This window comes from Paracoccidioides lutzii (assembly GCF_000150705.2).
Source record: "Paracoccidioides lutzii Pb01 unplaced genomic scaffold supercont2.30, whole genome shotgun sequence".
NCBI classification, from domain to species: Eukaryota; Fungi; Ascomycota; class Eurotiomycetes; order Onygenales; family Ajellomycetaceae; genus Paracoccidioides; species Paracoccidioides lutzii.
Window position 1 is genome coordinate 145,530 of NW_015440976.1, and position 16,138 is coordinate 161,667.

Genomic DNA, 16,138 nt, shown 5'->3' on the forward strand with positions numbered 1-16,138 from the left:
CAAAAAAATACATGGGGAAGGAACGGGGCGGGCGGGGGTGGGATTACAGGCAGAGAATGGACAAGGCAAGACAAAGGAAGGCACCCCCAACCCCCAAAATGGGAATGAGCTGTTTTTCCGTTGGTTATCAAATTCGATGTTTTGGCAGTTGCCGACTGGGTGGGTTTGCTCGCCCCGGGGTGGGTTTTGGTGCGCGGGCTGAGCGGTATGAGCAATAACAATACACTGATTGATTCCAAAGAGCAGGGTTCCAAGGTTTCACCGAAGTTCCGCTTTTTTGTTAAATATATATATATAGATATATATATCTAACTATCATGTTTATTATTATTTATTATTATTATTATGATTATTAATAATAATCACTGTAGAATGTCCCACTTACAGAACATATAAAAGAGCTCTTGGCCAGTCATTCGGGGTTCCTGCAGCTGTTCGTCCTCCCTTCATATACCATTTATAATATACACGGAGTGATACAAACATACTTATCTATAGCGGGAGAGCTCATTCGGCAAAACCAAAAGAAAAAATTAAAAATAAAAATAAAAAATAAAAAATAAAAAAGGGAACATCACATCATGGCGCCCATCGCAGTCTCTCCACCACCCTCCACCAGAGGCACCCAGCAGCACAACGACCTCTCCAGCTATAAGGGATACGACCATGTCCACTGGTATGTTGGCAATGCCAAACAGGCGGCTGCTTACTACACAGCCCGCATGGGCTTCGAGCGGATCGCATATAGAGGCCTAGAAACCGGGTCCAGAGTCATCGCTTCGCATGTCGTCGGGAACGGCGATATCACGTTTGTCCTCACTTCCCCCCTGAGGTCGCTGGATGATTTGTCGCAGTTCAGCCCTGAAGAACAAGCTCTGTTAACGGAGATCCACTCGCATCTCGAAAAACATGGCGACGGCGTCAAGGATGTTGCCTTCGAGGTGGACGACGTTGAGGCCGTGTTTAATGCTGCCGTGAAGAATGGGGCCAAGGTTGTTTCTGGTATCAAGACGCTGGAGGATTGCCAGGGGCAGGTCAGAGTGGCTACTATACAGACATACGGAGATACAACACATACCTTGGTCGAAAGATCTGGGTATAACGGCATTTTCCTACCGGGATACCGTGAGGAGAATACCAAAGACCCCCTCTCGAGCCTCCTGCCTCCGGTTATCCTGGAACATGTTGATCATTGTGTTGGGAATCAGGATTGGGAGGAGATGGAGAAAGTTTGCGAATAGTAAGATTCTCCCCTGATTTGCTGCATGTCTATTTAGATGGAAGAGGGAGTGGGGGGAGGAGAAGCAAGACCTGCTAAACGAATCTCAGTTATGAGAAGGCTCTAGGATTCCACCGGTTCTGGTCCGTTGACGATAAAGATATCTGCACGTACGTCACTCCTCTCTCCTAACTGTTTCCCTTCTATTAAAAGGGTTTCCCCCTAACCTCAATTCAGTGAATTCTCCGCCCTGAAATCCATCGTCATGGCCTCGCCCAACGAGCGCGTGAAAATGCCCATTAACGAGCCGGCAAAGGGCAAAAAACAATCCCAAATAGAAGAATACGTCAACTTCTACAGCGGTGCCGGTGTCCAGCACATCGCCCTGCGCACAAATGATATCATCCGCGACATCACCAACCTGAAAGCCAGGGGTGTGGAGTTTATCAAAGTTCCCGAGACGTATTATACAGAAATGAAGCAGCGTCTGGAGCGCAGCGGGATGAAGCTGAAAGAGGACTTTGAGATGCTGAAGAAGTTGGATATTCTTATTGATTTCGATGAGGGAGGTTATCTATTGCAGCTGTTCACTAAGGTAAGATATACATATATATAGATATATCTCGGTGTTTCGGGTTGATACAATTATAACCACTGAATTCAACGCTGATGGAATAACTGCAGCACCTCATGGACCGTCCCACCGTTTTCGTCGAGATCATCCAACGCCATAACTTCTCCGGCTTTGGTGCTGGCAATTTCAAGTCTCTCTTCGAGGCTATCGAGCGCGAGCAGGCCTTGCGGGGTAATTTGGTTTAAAGGAGGGAGTCTCCCGAGGCGCTGTCAACAAAAGCTTCCCCCACTAAATCCAAGTTGGGATAGTGTGAGCAGCACACTTTCAATTCTTATGATTTTTCAGTTTTATATTAAATCTCTCCCAGCTCTGCAGCCTTCATTTCCCTGTATTTTGGATACCAAGTTAGATGACTTCTATGCGGCGTACATAGCTTTCTTGTTTTCAACACACTTTCAACGTTTTCAGCTGAGTTTTCTACCCGGAGCACAGATCATTTTGAGCATAGTGAAGGGATTGGTTTTATTCTACGGCATGAATTTCCTGAATTTATGCTTCCCCTCCCACTAAAATTTAATAAATAAGTAAATAATGTAAAATATGGGTGGCATTAATCTGGATGCAACGAGTGGCGTTCAGCGCTTGGATCTTCGATCATCTGCGCAGTTAACAGCCTCTGACCATCCTCCTAATAATTTAACTAGTTAATTGGTTAGTTACCTGTTAACATTCTTCTTCTGACGGGAATAAATTGCCAGCCACCTAGGCAGCAAGGAGGCATGCTCATCCACCATTCCACTCTTAGCAGCCTCTGACAGTCGTGGTTCGTTTCTCGAGCCAGGCGACTGCAGAACTGGTGTCCGCCACTCTTTGCCCTGCCCTTCATCCGCCAAATTCTTATTTGCACCGCCTTTCGTCAAGAAGACGTAGGGGAAGACAGCAATTCTATTATTTTAATCCATAGAGATGTGAGAACATATAGGAAATTGTTCGATATAACTATCAAAGTTATATCGAAACACAGTAGATGAGGGTACACATGCAAATTGATACAGCCTGGGTAACATCCAGATGCAAGCGGATTCAGAGATGTGTTTGAAATGGTAAAAACCAATACAATAAATGAGTATAGGAGAGGTAGTGGTAAAGGAAAAACAAAGGTAGAATACAGTGCAAACGTTGAATGACGATAAAATGGAAGCGCTAGCATCAAATATTTAATGGAGATGGGGAAACCTTAGTTTTTCACCGGCATGGGAATTGGAGGTGGCACTATCACCCTCCTTCCCAACTTCTCCAGCTCCCCGACGATACCCTTGCCAGACAAAGTCCACTTCTCACTAACAAACTCTTCCGCCAAATTCTTATTTGCGCCGCCTTTCGTCAGCAGAAGCTTCGCACATTCTTTCATGTCTGCCCTTTGCCGTAAGCATAATGGGAATAATATAACACTGTAATAGCTATGAGAATATTATAATTATTATTAATTATTTTAAATAAAAGATTTTATTATTCAACTTTGTATCAGCATATAACACTAAAGCTTTTATAAAGATCTTTCTCTAAAGCTTATTTTATCATATAGTTATATAGTTAATTTTATTATTTCAGATCATAGATATGAATTTATTAGTGCTATAAAAGTATATATCAGCAGAGGTACAGGAGCTGAACTTCTTAAAATATATGAATTAAATCAAAAAAAAAAAAATCAATTTAAATATGATTTACTTCGCTGAGACAGAAAAAAGGTTTTTAATTGACTTTAGTTTTAATTTAAACTGAAATGTTTATCTAGATACTAAGATCTGATGATTAAATTACAAAATGTTAATTGAATTTAAGAAGTTTATAACTATTTAAAAAGTAGTTTACTAATCTATTATTTTATTCTCTTATTAAATTGATTTTACTTTTAAAAATTTTTCTTGTTTTAATTTATTTATTTATTTCATACTTATTAAAATTTAATTATCTTTATATTTTAATTATTTTAAATTATAAATTGTTAAGAGAATTGATTTATTTTACTATTATTTAGTTTGAAAAATAATAATTTTTAAGTTGAAAATTACATACTAAATATATATCATGACTTAATTTAAAGTCAGAATGATAACAACACAATAGCTTTAATTCATCTATCTAACTAGGCAGCTGCGATGAAAATACTAAACTGGGGGATTAGAATGTGGAATGAACAAGCAACTGAATGCTTGGAAATTGGAGCGGATCAACCTTCAGAGCAGAGCAGATTAACCTTAATCCATATTACAAGCAACTGCGCTTTAACACTATATTATTTAAAAATTTTACTATTATTTTATAATAACTTTGATTATTTAAATTAACTAAATATTTTAATAATAATAATAATAATTTAATTTTTAATTTTATCATTTAATATAATTTTTAATTTTTTTAAATTTTTTTTCTTATACTTATATATGAATTACTAATTATAACAAATTTATATTTAATATAAAGTTTCACAAAAGTTGATTATATAAAAAAAAATTTAGTGTTAAAACATGCTTATAGTTAAAAAACTATATCTAAAACTTTATAGTTAATGAATAAAAAATAATGAGTGATTAAATCTAAAACTTATAATAATTATATAATTTTCAATTTAAAAATTGATAGCAATTTATATGTGAAATTCACTCACAGTTAGCTTTACTATAATACTATAGATTAATCAGATATTATTCAATATGAATTGAATTTATTTCTTATTGAATTTAAGATACTCTTTATAAGATTTAAACTTATGATTTTTGATTTCTCATGTTAAATGCCAGCTAGCAGCTATCTTAATTATTCAACAACTAGAGGAATTTAGTGTTTGGAGTGTAAAGGGCTATGCCCTAACCCTCATGGTACTCAGGCTCCGCCTTCGTGCGATCAAAGCAAGCGCTATCGGAGCGGCGCTATCGAGGCAGCTTAATACGTGGTGAGTGCGGCGGTGTCTTCCAGTGTGGACCTGGGTCCCAGGTCGGTTGGGCGTAGCCAGTCCATTTCACAAGCAGTTCCTGGCGGCGGTGGTTCATTCGTCCATTGCCGATTTCTTCTATTTCATATTCAAGCTCGTTGTCCTCGGTGAGTAGCCCTGGCGGTTGCCAATCGTTCTGTTTTCATACGCGTTAGTTATCAACTGTTCTCAGCCACTAGCCCGTTACATTTAGTAAATAAAAGAAGTATAAAGATATGTATAGTTAAGACTATATAAAATAATATAATTTAGATAAAATTTATCAATTTTAGCTATCTAATTTTTAAATTTATTTATAGTTAATAATTCATATTTATTATCTATTTAAATCTCAGCATATATATTAAATATATTTTATAGCTATATTATCTTTTTTATAATTAATTGAGTTCAGATTATTATATTATTTTATTAATTAATTTTCTAAATATTACTATTTATATTTTAAACTTTAATATATGATTACAAAAATAAAACTTAGTCTATAGCATTAAATATCTCAAAATAACTATTAATTTTGTATTTTGCAACTATACAAAAGCTATTTTATTTATTTAATATTTAATTAATTATTATTAAAACTAATAACTAGTTAAAATAACTTTTATTAAAAATTATTTTGATTAAAATCATATAATTTTTAAAAACAATTTTATAACTAGTTATTTATTTAAAGTATTATTAAATAATTTAAATTATTTAAATCAAAGCTTTAAATTTTAATAGAGCTCATAGATATTTAACCATATTTAGATAAAAATATTATAATATCATTAAATAAATCTATTAACTCAATTAATTTTTATAGTATTAAAAGTTCTAAATTTATACTTTACAAGTAGTAAACTGATTATTTCATACACTGTTTTAATTCAAAAACACTGTTTTATAAATATTATTTATTGAATCAAAAAGTTTTTTCTTTCTAAAGATTAGTTTTTGGCAATTTGATTAAATATCATATATAAAATTTGAGTATTAATCTATTTGCTAAAGTATTTGAGAAATATTGTACATCTTAGCAATGACTTGAATAGCTGAAATTTTCTTGATTTCATAGGCTTTAATAGCAATAAAAGCCTACCTGAGATTAAGAACTTTTGCTAGATGGAGAATCCGATTGACTAGTCAGCCTTAGGAAACCATTCAACTTAACCAATGTCCTAATGGCTGTTCATGGCTAACATGGAGACATGGCACCGTCTGCGTTTTCGCGGGCGAGCGTGGGGTATGTAGTTTCAACGGACATGCTACTGCTGCTCGTATAGAGAGCTTACGTGTGCGACTGATGTTAAACTTGAGATTTTTCCATGGCCTGCCCACCTTGAAGAGGTGGATTATGGAGACATGGGATGGTGAGCCTGGAGTTGGGTCTGGAGTTGGAGATATGGGCAGTTAAGTTAGGGGTTCATTTGTGATCGGCAGTTGTAATAATTGTATTCGCTTAATCACTTCTTTTTCTTGTGCAATCTCCAATGACTGGAACGGAGCCGGTATATACTCAAGCAATGTATTTATCGGATTTTTACTCTCTCTCTCTCACTCTTTTTTCTTTGTTTGTTTCTTCTTTTTCCTTTTTTGTTTGCACTAGGAAGCATGCACATCAACACCGGTTTATCTCGTAGAAAGGGATATAGTAAAGCGGCTTGGGCAACACACGGAGGGAGCATTCCGACATATACAAGGAAAAAAGTCACAGCCAAATTTCTTCACAAGGCAGAATTGTTGTAGATATCGCCGACAAAGGGATCGGGGAGGAAAGAAGAAAAAATAAATTAACATGGAACAACTACAGTGGTCACAGGGATGGTAAACTGACAAGGGGGGAAAAAGGCAGAAAGCGACTCTTCGCCAAACAAACCTGTTAGGAGTCACTGCAATAAAGAGAGGGCTGTAAAAATAAAACTTCAATTTCCCATATGCAGTTGACATCGCATCAGGAACTCGAAAAGTTGAAAGCGGGATTCACCAGGGGATAAGAGAAAAGTGAAATGTGGGGCGAAACGGGGAGACAAGCGGTGTTGCAAGTGGAAGGAAAAACCGAGGAACAGAAAGTTGTAAGTCAACTTGAATGGAAGAATTAGTTGAGCTAAACATTTGCCGCAAAAAAAAAAAAAAAAAAGAGGGGGAAAGGGGATTTCAACACCCCCATGGAATGGGGTTGGTCTCCCAAGTTGGACGACTTTCAGAAATGAGCAGATGGAAAAATGGAGTGGCGTCATGAAAGAGAATCAGCGGAATCAAAGCGTGGAGAGCAAAATTACAACTCAAGGAATAAATGGAAACACCGTTGGCAGGCACTTGGAGGCGAGGTGGTAGCGATAGTACGATTTTTCTTCTTCACACAATACCTAACGAGGGATAAAAGTCAGTTGATCACATCCCACGCCAAAAAAAAAAAAGAGATAAAAAATGTCAGCTCACCAATAACCAAGCAAATCTTCAATTGCGTCCCGCTCTGTGGGTTCCCACAAAGATTCCACAGCGGATCTATGTTGGGTTCCAAGCGCACATCCCACCCCCAGCACTTATCGAGTCGAAACAGCTCCGGCTTACTCTGGAAGGAGGCGAGAGGTCCTAAACAGGCGATATTGGAATACAGTTTGAAATACGCAGTGGCAGTTGGGCGATAGTCGGTGTATGGGAGTTCATAAGCAACATCATTTTCACGGCGGGCTATCACGAGGGAATTTGGGAACTGGGTCATGACGGTTTGGAGCGTGCCTATATTCCTGCCTGGTCTCCTCTTTTGGCGGAGACGCCCATGTGAACCGTGCACAGCGTTTGCAGATATGTTGTCAGGACCGGAAATATGGGTAAGCGGATCATGGTAGTCGGGGTGAGGAGGATTGAGTTGCGCACTCCACGCGTCAAAAGAAGGCACGACAGGACGGGCGTCATACATGCGTCGCAGGTAGATCCCTATCTTTCTCTCTTTGTCGTTGAGGCTATTCCAGAGACATATGGTCCAGGAGGCGCCCGCATACCAGAAAGGGGTTGAGAACAGCCGTTGTTTATCAGTGAGCTGGATGGGGTTAGGAAAACTAGCGCAGAACCTAAATGGAGGGAATGGGCTATATTTAGGAGAAGGAGCCATGACTGGAAATTGGTAGCCGTCCCATCCTAGAGCAATTTGATTGCTGAGGTATCCATTTTGCCATCCATACTTACACACCTCGGTAATAAGCCCCGTTACTTTCCGAGTAACTGGCAAAGCTGCTATAACGTTATCCTCACTCACAACAGGATATTCGCGGGTTGTCATATCTCCCCCGGGTTGGGAGTATAGCGACAGCCCAGATTGCAAGTGGAAGCGATGAATATGTGACCGCTGGACTGCGGGAAGTTCACTAAGAAACACCACTTCACCACTGTTCATTTTGAGGCGGACTCCTTCAGCCCTATCCACCAGGTGGCCAAGTCTTAACGCCTGCAAAATGGACGATGTCAGTACAGCAGGCTGAATAGTGTGCACCCCGAAGATGTCGCAATCCGACTGAATGCGGCGGAAATTTGCAAAGGGAATGTGCATATATCCAATATCTTCGATTATCAATTGTCGGATTGGAACAACGTCCGGGTGCATGTAAAGACTGAGCCACTGGTTATGTATGTCCTCCGAAAATGGGCTATCAGCGTTTGAGTCATTAGACGTGTCAACTTCCACAGGGTGGTCGGAAAAAATGCCGTCTAATTCGCGCTTAACGTGATCAGGGGCTGTGCGACTATCGTCCAAAAAGGGGATTCGTAGTTTCGCGGCTGTTACTTCTAGAGAGTGGTCAAGAATAGCCACTGCATACTCCCACCTCTTCAACTCAGACTTAACGTAAAAGTCATCACCGCCAACAATTTCTCTTACCATCTCAGCAGGAATTTGAGTCCATAGCATGACATCCGTTTCGGTTCCACGTAAACGAAGCATAGTCTTGGCAGATTCCAGGACCAGATTTCCATCTACTCCATAATAAGATCTAGTGAAAATGGAAAGGGCATAAGGGATTGTAGAGTCATCTAAGTGGCGTATCATGTATTGGCCAGCCCAATTAATCGGTTCGGGGAGTCCCAGCCACTGGCAGGTCGCAAATACCCCGACAGGATCAAGTCTGGCCATATAGCAGACGGAGCGGCCATACAGATACCCTAGAGCAACGTCGAATCCCATCTTTGTAATGTTTCCATCCATCTCTGTGGGAAAAATGGTAATGGCCCGTCCCCAAGTTTCCGCCCATCCAGCAGCAAACATGGCATAAAAGTAAGGGCTGCGTCTAATAATTAAACGATGCAGGAGGTAAATCGCACCAAATGCCCTAATCTCTATATCTGGTGCATAGCCTCCAAAGTGACCAAAAGATATCACATCCGGCGCCAGTGTGGTCACTGTGCCCGTGGCTGGGACAGCAGTTTCATCAAGTTCCCCAACTGCCGAAGATATTACAACCAGTCATTAAAAAGAGGAAGAAGAATACCTTACCGTGATCGCTGGAACGAGATGGTGTGGCTGAGCTGGATATGAATGGATCAGCGTCCATGTCGGCGGCTTCAGCCGACATAACGTCAAAGGGGCAGGACTTGAGAATGCCTCCGGAAGTTTGTTCGACCGTTTGGCATGAACGCATCAATTTCAGCCACTCTGATGATGGGGATTTCAAGCTACCAGGCCTCTGGCTGCGGATAACACTGGGAGGCACCTGGGGACTTGCATGTGATGTGAACGTACGGTTACGCGGGCTGCGTATGTCTCTTGACAAAGAAAATATCAATACAGTGATAACCTGGATGGGACAGAAATGACTTGGATGGGTTAAGAGGGTTTTGGAGGAGATGGAGGATGAAGGGAAAAACAAACATTCTTTGGAGAGTTTGGAGTGGAAAACACGCTGTTGGTGTCTTAAAAAGAGAGATGACAACAGTCTTGGGGGATTCTGGAAAGAACCATGATTTTGATGGTCTTCATCGCTATAAAACAGTAAAGTGTTGTTGTAGCGATGGTTGTTATTGGTGATGGAATGAGGCATCATCCTCTGCCACTCATCAAAGTATTTCTGTTTCTCCCTGCACTTTTGCCTTAAGTAACAAGCACTCTATACTTTAAGAATAAAGAAATGGTGTGAAAGAGCAATAGAAGCCAAATTTACAAATTGTAAATATCCAAGGCTCCATATTTTTACTTGATGGAGTCAAAAATAGAGCAAATGCGGGCGGTATATCCCCCCCCCCCGGGCAGTTTATTTTGTGAGGTTCCGTAGGAATTTTAAATTCAACAGGAGGGAGAGTAACTGCAGGAACGTTGGAGAGATATCTGTCTGGTTCTCCAATCGAAGTGAATCATAAGTCAGAGTTATTCCTCACACGGGTTGAAATGGCGCCAGTCAGGCATTTAACAGCGAGCATAAGAAGAAGTGTAACAGCATAAGGACGACCAGCAGGTGAAAATCACAGTGACAACAGAGCAATTGGGATACGTCTGACCCCGCCGCGGACATGTATCCCCTGCAGCAGCCATACCCACTCCTTTTGCCAATGGGCATATTTTGACCCCTCTATGCGGCCAAACAACGGCGTCAACGTAGCTCTTTTAACAGCCTACTTTCAACGTTCAAGCAACAAAAGCGTTGGGCACCAGCTACGGATGACTAAGAGAAAGGCTAGGGCTCGGTGGGTTGAACGTGTAGTCAATGTATCCAATCAGCGCTGAATGGATTACTCGGAGTGTCGGGAATTCCAACCTCAACTTCAATTTATACATTGTGAGAACAATTACCAATATACAACTGCTGTATGACTTGTATGCTTTGGGGAGATCCATTGCGAGCTACCAGCTACCACAATGGCCTCTGCTGTTCCTATGTTCAGGAGCCTGGCTCCCCGTCTCCCAAAGGAGTTCTTCACCTGCCGTCAATGCCTACATCATAATCAAGCACAGTTCCGCAAATTCTCGCGAAGATGGATGGGCATGCACCGCTTCCAGAACAGCACCAGAATGGCCCCCTTCCTTCCAGCAACACGCAGACAAGACCTTTCAATATTAAACTTACCATTCTTTTCTTCCGCAGCAAAGTTTGCCACGAATGGCTCCTCCGCCAGCAGCTCCAAATTTCCCGACGTGAGCAGCAAAGTTGTGGCTTACTGGCTTTTGGGGAGCGCTGCCTCTGTCTTTGGCATTGTTGTGTTTGGAGGATTAACAAGGCTAACAGAATCTGGGTTTGTTTTTCTTTATTTCTTTTGTTTGGTTTAGCCCTGACGGAGGACGTTTGCTAATCTACGTTTTTAACACCAGATTGAGTATTACAGAATGGAGACCAGTGACCGGCTCCTTACCCCCTTTCAACACGGCCGACTGGGAATCTGAATTCGAGAAATACAGATCCTTCCCTGAATACCAAGTCCTGAGGCCCAATATGACACTCTCCGAGTTTAAATTCATATACTACATGGAGTGGATCCACAGACAATGGGGCCGCTTCGTTGGTCTCTCCTTTGTCCTACCAGCGGCCTACTTTGTCGCAACCAAGAGGGTTTCCAAGCCTATGTCCTTCCGATTACTGGGAATTTCCGGCCTGATCGGGTTTCAAGGCATCATTGGTTGGTGGATGGTTAAGTCAGGACTGAAAGATGACCTCTTCACTCCCGGTAGCCATCCCAGAGTTAGCCAGTACAGATTAACCGCACATCTGGGCTCAGCCTTCCTCTGCTATACCGCCATGCTGTGGAACGGGTTGGCAATCCTACGCTCTAACCGCCTTATTGCAGATCCTTCCAAGGGTATCGAAATCCTCAACGCCCTTCGCCATCCTAAACTCAGCATCTTCCGCAAATCCGTTGCCGGACTCACCCTTCTCGTCTTTGCTACGGCCATGTCCGGCGGTCTCGTCGCTGGTCTTGACGCAGGCCTCATATACAACGAATTCCCTTACATGGGAGAAAGATTCGTGCCTCCCACCTCTGAACTCTTCTCCTCTCACTACTCCCGACTAGCAGATAAATCAGACCTCTGGTGGCGCAACATGCTCGAGAACCCATCACTCGTCCAGCTCAACCATCGCATCTTAGCCATGACAACCTTCTCTTCCGTAATGGGCTTGTGGGCCTATACCCACTTCTCGCCGAATGTCAAACAGTTACTACCCAAGATTGCAAAGAAGGGCATGCATGGCGTTGTTGGCTTCACGTTCCTACAAGCTTCGTTAGGAATTTCGACTCTCGTATACCTGGTTCCCATTCACCTTGCCTCAGCGCATCAAGCGGGTAGTTTATTCCTGTTGACATGGGTTCTTGTGCTTGGGAGCAGAATTTGGCATCCATCGCGCACTGCACGGCTGCTACAGATGGCGGCAAAGATGAGCAAGAGCGCCGCACCTAAGACTGTTGCTGGTCGATAGATTCTGGCCCTTCCTCGTTTGTTTGAGTTGAAGATCATATTCTGAGGTTGTGCAAGCCTCCGTAAATCAATCTCTTCTTCATGTACAGTGTAATTTTAAACCATTTTTCTTTTAACTATCCATATTCTCTACTTTCTCCTCTTTATACATTCTTGATCTTTGTTCCCTACATATACTTTATACCTCTCTACCCAATGAGCGGTCACCATCTGGTATGGAACCACTACGAAGATTATCCCCAGTCAATGTTATACATATGTATATACTTTTCACCCTTCATCCCCTCAAATCACATCATATCCAGTCCCCGTTCCGCGAACCTCAACATGGACTAAACCTTCCTGGAAACTCAAGGCTACAAGTTGTATCATACATAGTTTTGAATACAGTACACATGCCGAAGACGAAAAGCGAAGTGACGGCTGCATATATCTTGATTTTCATTGTGGGAGGTACATTCAACGAAACTGAAACATTTTCACAGCTGATAACCAAAAAAAAAAAAAAAAAAAGGCCAAGAGCGAAGGAAAGGAAATGAGAAAGGAGAGCAGGAAAGCAAGGAACAGTGTACATGTTACCATTTTTTAGTTGACCAGGTAGGGAAATAAGATCACATCTCTCAGAAAGAGAAAGGGAGGGATTAGAGAAAATAAAACAGGATGTGGATAATATGACAGGGTTTGACAATAAGACAGAACGCCACCTAAAACAGCCAGGGAGAGCAGAGGGCCAAAGAGGACAGCCAAACAAAGATCACGAACAATGTCGTCCAAACGGAAAGATAACCCAGGTTCAGAAAACGCAAGGATTTGCTATCTTTTCTCTAACGACGCAAACGAACAGAATGTATACTACAAGAATGAAACAACATTAATTTAAGGAAACTCCAACGGTTGAAAACAAAGCTTCTGAGAAAGGAGAGATGCTAAAAAGCCATGTATCAATAGGCAAAAACTGACAACCATGCAGAACATGACATGAAGAGGTGATGATAGGAAAAATATCATACGAAAAGAGAAATAGTTCAAGAATTACACGGAAGCAGGAAAATTGCCTGAGCTTCATATGTCTCTCCCTTTAATTGCAAACTGGTCAGAGATTCCTAGGTACTCCGTAGCTACACAGCGGTATAATTACGGAAAAAAAGAAAGCATGGAATAAGGCAACCTGAAGTCAATGTCGCATCTGATCTCAAATAATCCATGCTGGAACTAAGACAGCAGATCTAGAATGAAACCCGCTCTCCCCTTCTTTATGGAAAAATGATGCCCTCATCAGATTATCATGCTTTGAACTATGTTATTGTTTGCGACTCACTCACTCACAATCTCACTCAGGTCAATTTCTTAGGCATCCAGAATCTAAACTCACTTTGCCGCCCACTCACATTACTCATCCCCCTCTCCATCTGTGCTCTCACCAGTCAATGGCTCAAACTGGCAAGCCACTCGCCCCGGTGCGTCGTCAGGTGACTCTTTCCGCTTCTCAAGGTGAGGTGGAGTTGGAGGAGCGCGACGCTGGTAGATGTGTCGAATACCCCCGATCCTCCCGCACATGGCTTATGTGCAGAGTTGGAGGGAGAGGGTCTCTGAAGATGTCCGTCAGATAGGAGGGTTGGATGGGTTGACGTGAGCGATGCTCGTTGTATGCAGGTATTAGGTGGTCGTCTGGGCCGATGAGAACGAAGAGAGGGAGGGGAGGGAGGGGAGGGAGGGTTCGTTGGTTTTGGAGTAATGGCCCTTGGCCCCGGTTTTGTGTTGGAGGTGGCGCAAGGTGGTTGCTCCAAGTTTGGTTTGTGTATGGGGCGTTTAAAGGAGGGGTGAGTGGGCTTGAGAGGGCGGATACCTCCACCATTGTACGATTAGAATCCATGTCGTGGAATAACACCGACGCGGTGACAATGAGCGCATCGATACGCTCGCGAGCGTCGCCCGTCAGGTCGCAGTAATACCGGTTGTAGTTGTGGTAGTTGTCGTTGTCGGCATTGTGATTGAGAGGCCTGCTAGCTAGGAAAACGACACCGTCATTATTTCTTCCCCCGCCGTTGTCGATGCCGTCTTCGACGTGGGTCTGATCAGAAAATTCCTTGTAATCAGCAGTGCTATTGTTGGGTGTTAGGCTCGAGGAGAGAGCAGCGCTACGACGAGTGGCACTTCGTGTTCCAATACATGGCTTTGCTGGCAGGCTAACCACAATCTCGTCGTCCCCTGATTCATTGTTATCAGTGGTGATGACCATTCCGCCATCACCATCCCCCACATCATTCGAGGTATCAGACATCATTACCTCATCCTCTTCAGACTCATGTTCGTCGACATCTCCTTCGTCATCGCCAATACCGTCGTCCACGGCATTGGGATCAAATATAGGACCTGTAAATGTCCTCGTGCCAGTGTGATGCCCACCACCCCGGCGGATCCAGCATGGGGTGCAGATCTGAAAACCACATGTCGTGCAACGATTCAGGGTGGCTTTGTTGTGATCGTTGCATTTGTCACATTTGGCCGTATGAATGACGATCTGCTTGAAGTTATTATGTCCACTGGCAGCTGAGTATGGAGATGGAAATGCACTGTTAGCTACCGTTAAATTTGAAACTGGGTCGCTAACAGCTGTGAATCGTGGAGGCACAGGAAGAACCTCCTCGTTGGGAGTCTCACCTGGAGCATTTAACGCTTCCGAACTGGATGGCACTGGAGACAGCGAAGGCGACGGGCTGCTGGGATCGTCGCTGGGTGAGCGCGCTTCAGGGGTACGGGAGGAGAATTTGTGGTCCAAGGGGGCTTTAGGAGGACTAGGTGAGGAACCTCTCGATGTGGAAAAGGTGTTTATAGTCTCCATAGCTAATGCTGGGGAGAGCTAGGGAGTTATAGAGGACAAGCTAGCTCCGTAAGATTTGAGTAGATGTCTTTGGACCAGTGGTGAGACTCACAAAAAGAACTAGATCTTAAAGGACAGAAGTATCAAAACTAATATGTATTGAGAGAGAGTTGAAGAAGTGTGCAATGTATCTCGTGTCAAGACACAGTGTTGATTTTAAAGGTCAGAGAAACTGTTTGTTGAACGGATAGATATACTGCGAATAGTTGTTAATAGTTGAAAGCAGAAGAAAACAAAGCAATAAATAGTCAGAAAAAATCATGAACTTTTTCAACAAGTATTCACAATTATCCTATTGTGAATAATAGAATAACTTAACCATTGAAGTGAATATGTAGATGAACTTCATTACTTCAGAAATCTGAGAACAGTGAGAGAGCTCGTTGGGTAAACAAGGAAAAGAACACTGAAAAAGCTGCCTGCAAGTGAAAATAATGACACAGTATTCCAAGAGTGATTTGCGTAGATCCAAATGAGCAGAGTATCCCACAACCCGTTTCCTGGGGCGGGGCGAATATCCTAGATTAATGTGGAACGTAATGGGAGCTGCGGCGATACCCTCCAGCAGGGAATATCTTTCTTTCAGATATTATCGCATTTAGATGGTGAATCGTATGTAAGGCAAACAGTAACAGCAAACAAGAGGCCTGAGAAGAGGCACTTTCGTATATCGAGTGGATGGCAGAAGATGAACAGTCGAGTGTATTGCTTGCTGAGGATCGCCCACTGAAGAAATTCCATGTCGTCAACAGAAGTATACATATCCGCGGTAGATGAAACGATCTTCTTTCTATATCGAAGGCAACAACTACTGGATAATCCAGCAAAATATAGCGATGGCATCGGATGAGGCAAACTTCAGTAGACAAGAACTATTCACCTAAGTAGAAGAATTCAAGGGGATATTCACACATATTGGCTTGCGGATGTGTGTACCACAAGACGGTATTATTGGCAAATGCTGTCGAAGTGGTAAGACTTGGCCTGGGTTGTGAAGAAGACAAAGATGTACCCAAGATCCAACGAAGAATTGTAATCCCCGCCCTGACAATGAGAAGCGAAAACAAGAGGAATTACAAGCAGAGCGAGAG

At 42.3% G+C, this 16,138-nt stretch overlaps 4 protein-coding genes across 4 annotated transcripts; 2 read left to right on the forward strand and 2 right to left on the reverse strand.

Moving 5' to 3' along the window:
* Positions 1 to 581: 581 nt before the first annotated feature.
* Positions 582 to 2,038, forward strand: PAAG_08166 (4-hydroxyphenylpyruvate dioxygenase; the record flags this gene model as incomplete). Its single annotated transcript, XM_002789866.2, has 4 exons — positions 582 to 1,240; positions 1,330 to 1,389; positions 1,457 to 1,814; positions 1,904 to 2,038. 4 exons carry the CDS (start codon positions 582 to 584, stop codon positions 2,036 to 2,038), a joined length of 1,212 nt encoding a protein of 403 aa, XP_002789912.1.
* Positions 2,039 to 7,128: 5,090 nt separating this feature from the next.
* On the reverse strand, positions 7,129 to 9,803 carry PAAG_08169 (hypothetical protein; the record flags this gene model as incomplete). Its single annotated transcript, XM_015846440.1, has 3 exons — positions 7,129 to 7,139; positions 7,213 to 9,207; positions 9,260 to 9,803. The coding sequence occupies 3 exons, from the start codon at positions 9,801 to 9,803 to the stop codon at positions 7,129 to 7,131; spliced, it is 2,550 nt and encodes an 849-aa protein (XP_015701104.1).
* Positions 9,804 to 10,615: 812 nt separating this feature from the next.
* Positions 10,616 to 12,167, forward strand: PAAG_08170 (cytochrome c oxidase assembly protein COX15; the record flags this gene model as incomplete). The annotated part of the gene is made up of 2 exons (XM_002789869.2): positions 10,616 to 10,989; positions 11,066 to 12,167. 2 exons carry the CDS (start codon positions 10,616 to 10,618, stop codon positions 12,165 to 12,167), a joined length of 1,476 nt encoding a protein of 491 aa, XP_002789915.1.
* A 1,485-nt stretch (positions 12,168 to 13,652) lies between these two features.
* PAAG_08171 (hypothetical protein) lies at positions 13,653 to 15,008 on the reverse strand (the record flags this gene model as incomplete). The annotated part of the gene is made up of 1 exon (XM_015846441.1): positions 13,653 to 15,008. The coding sequence occupies one exon, from the start codon at positions 15,006 to 15,008 to the stop codon at positions 13,653 to 13,655; it is 1,356 nt and encodes a 451-aa protein (XP_015701105.1).
* Positions 15,009 to 16,138: the final 1,130 nt, after the last annotated feature.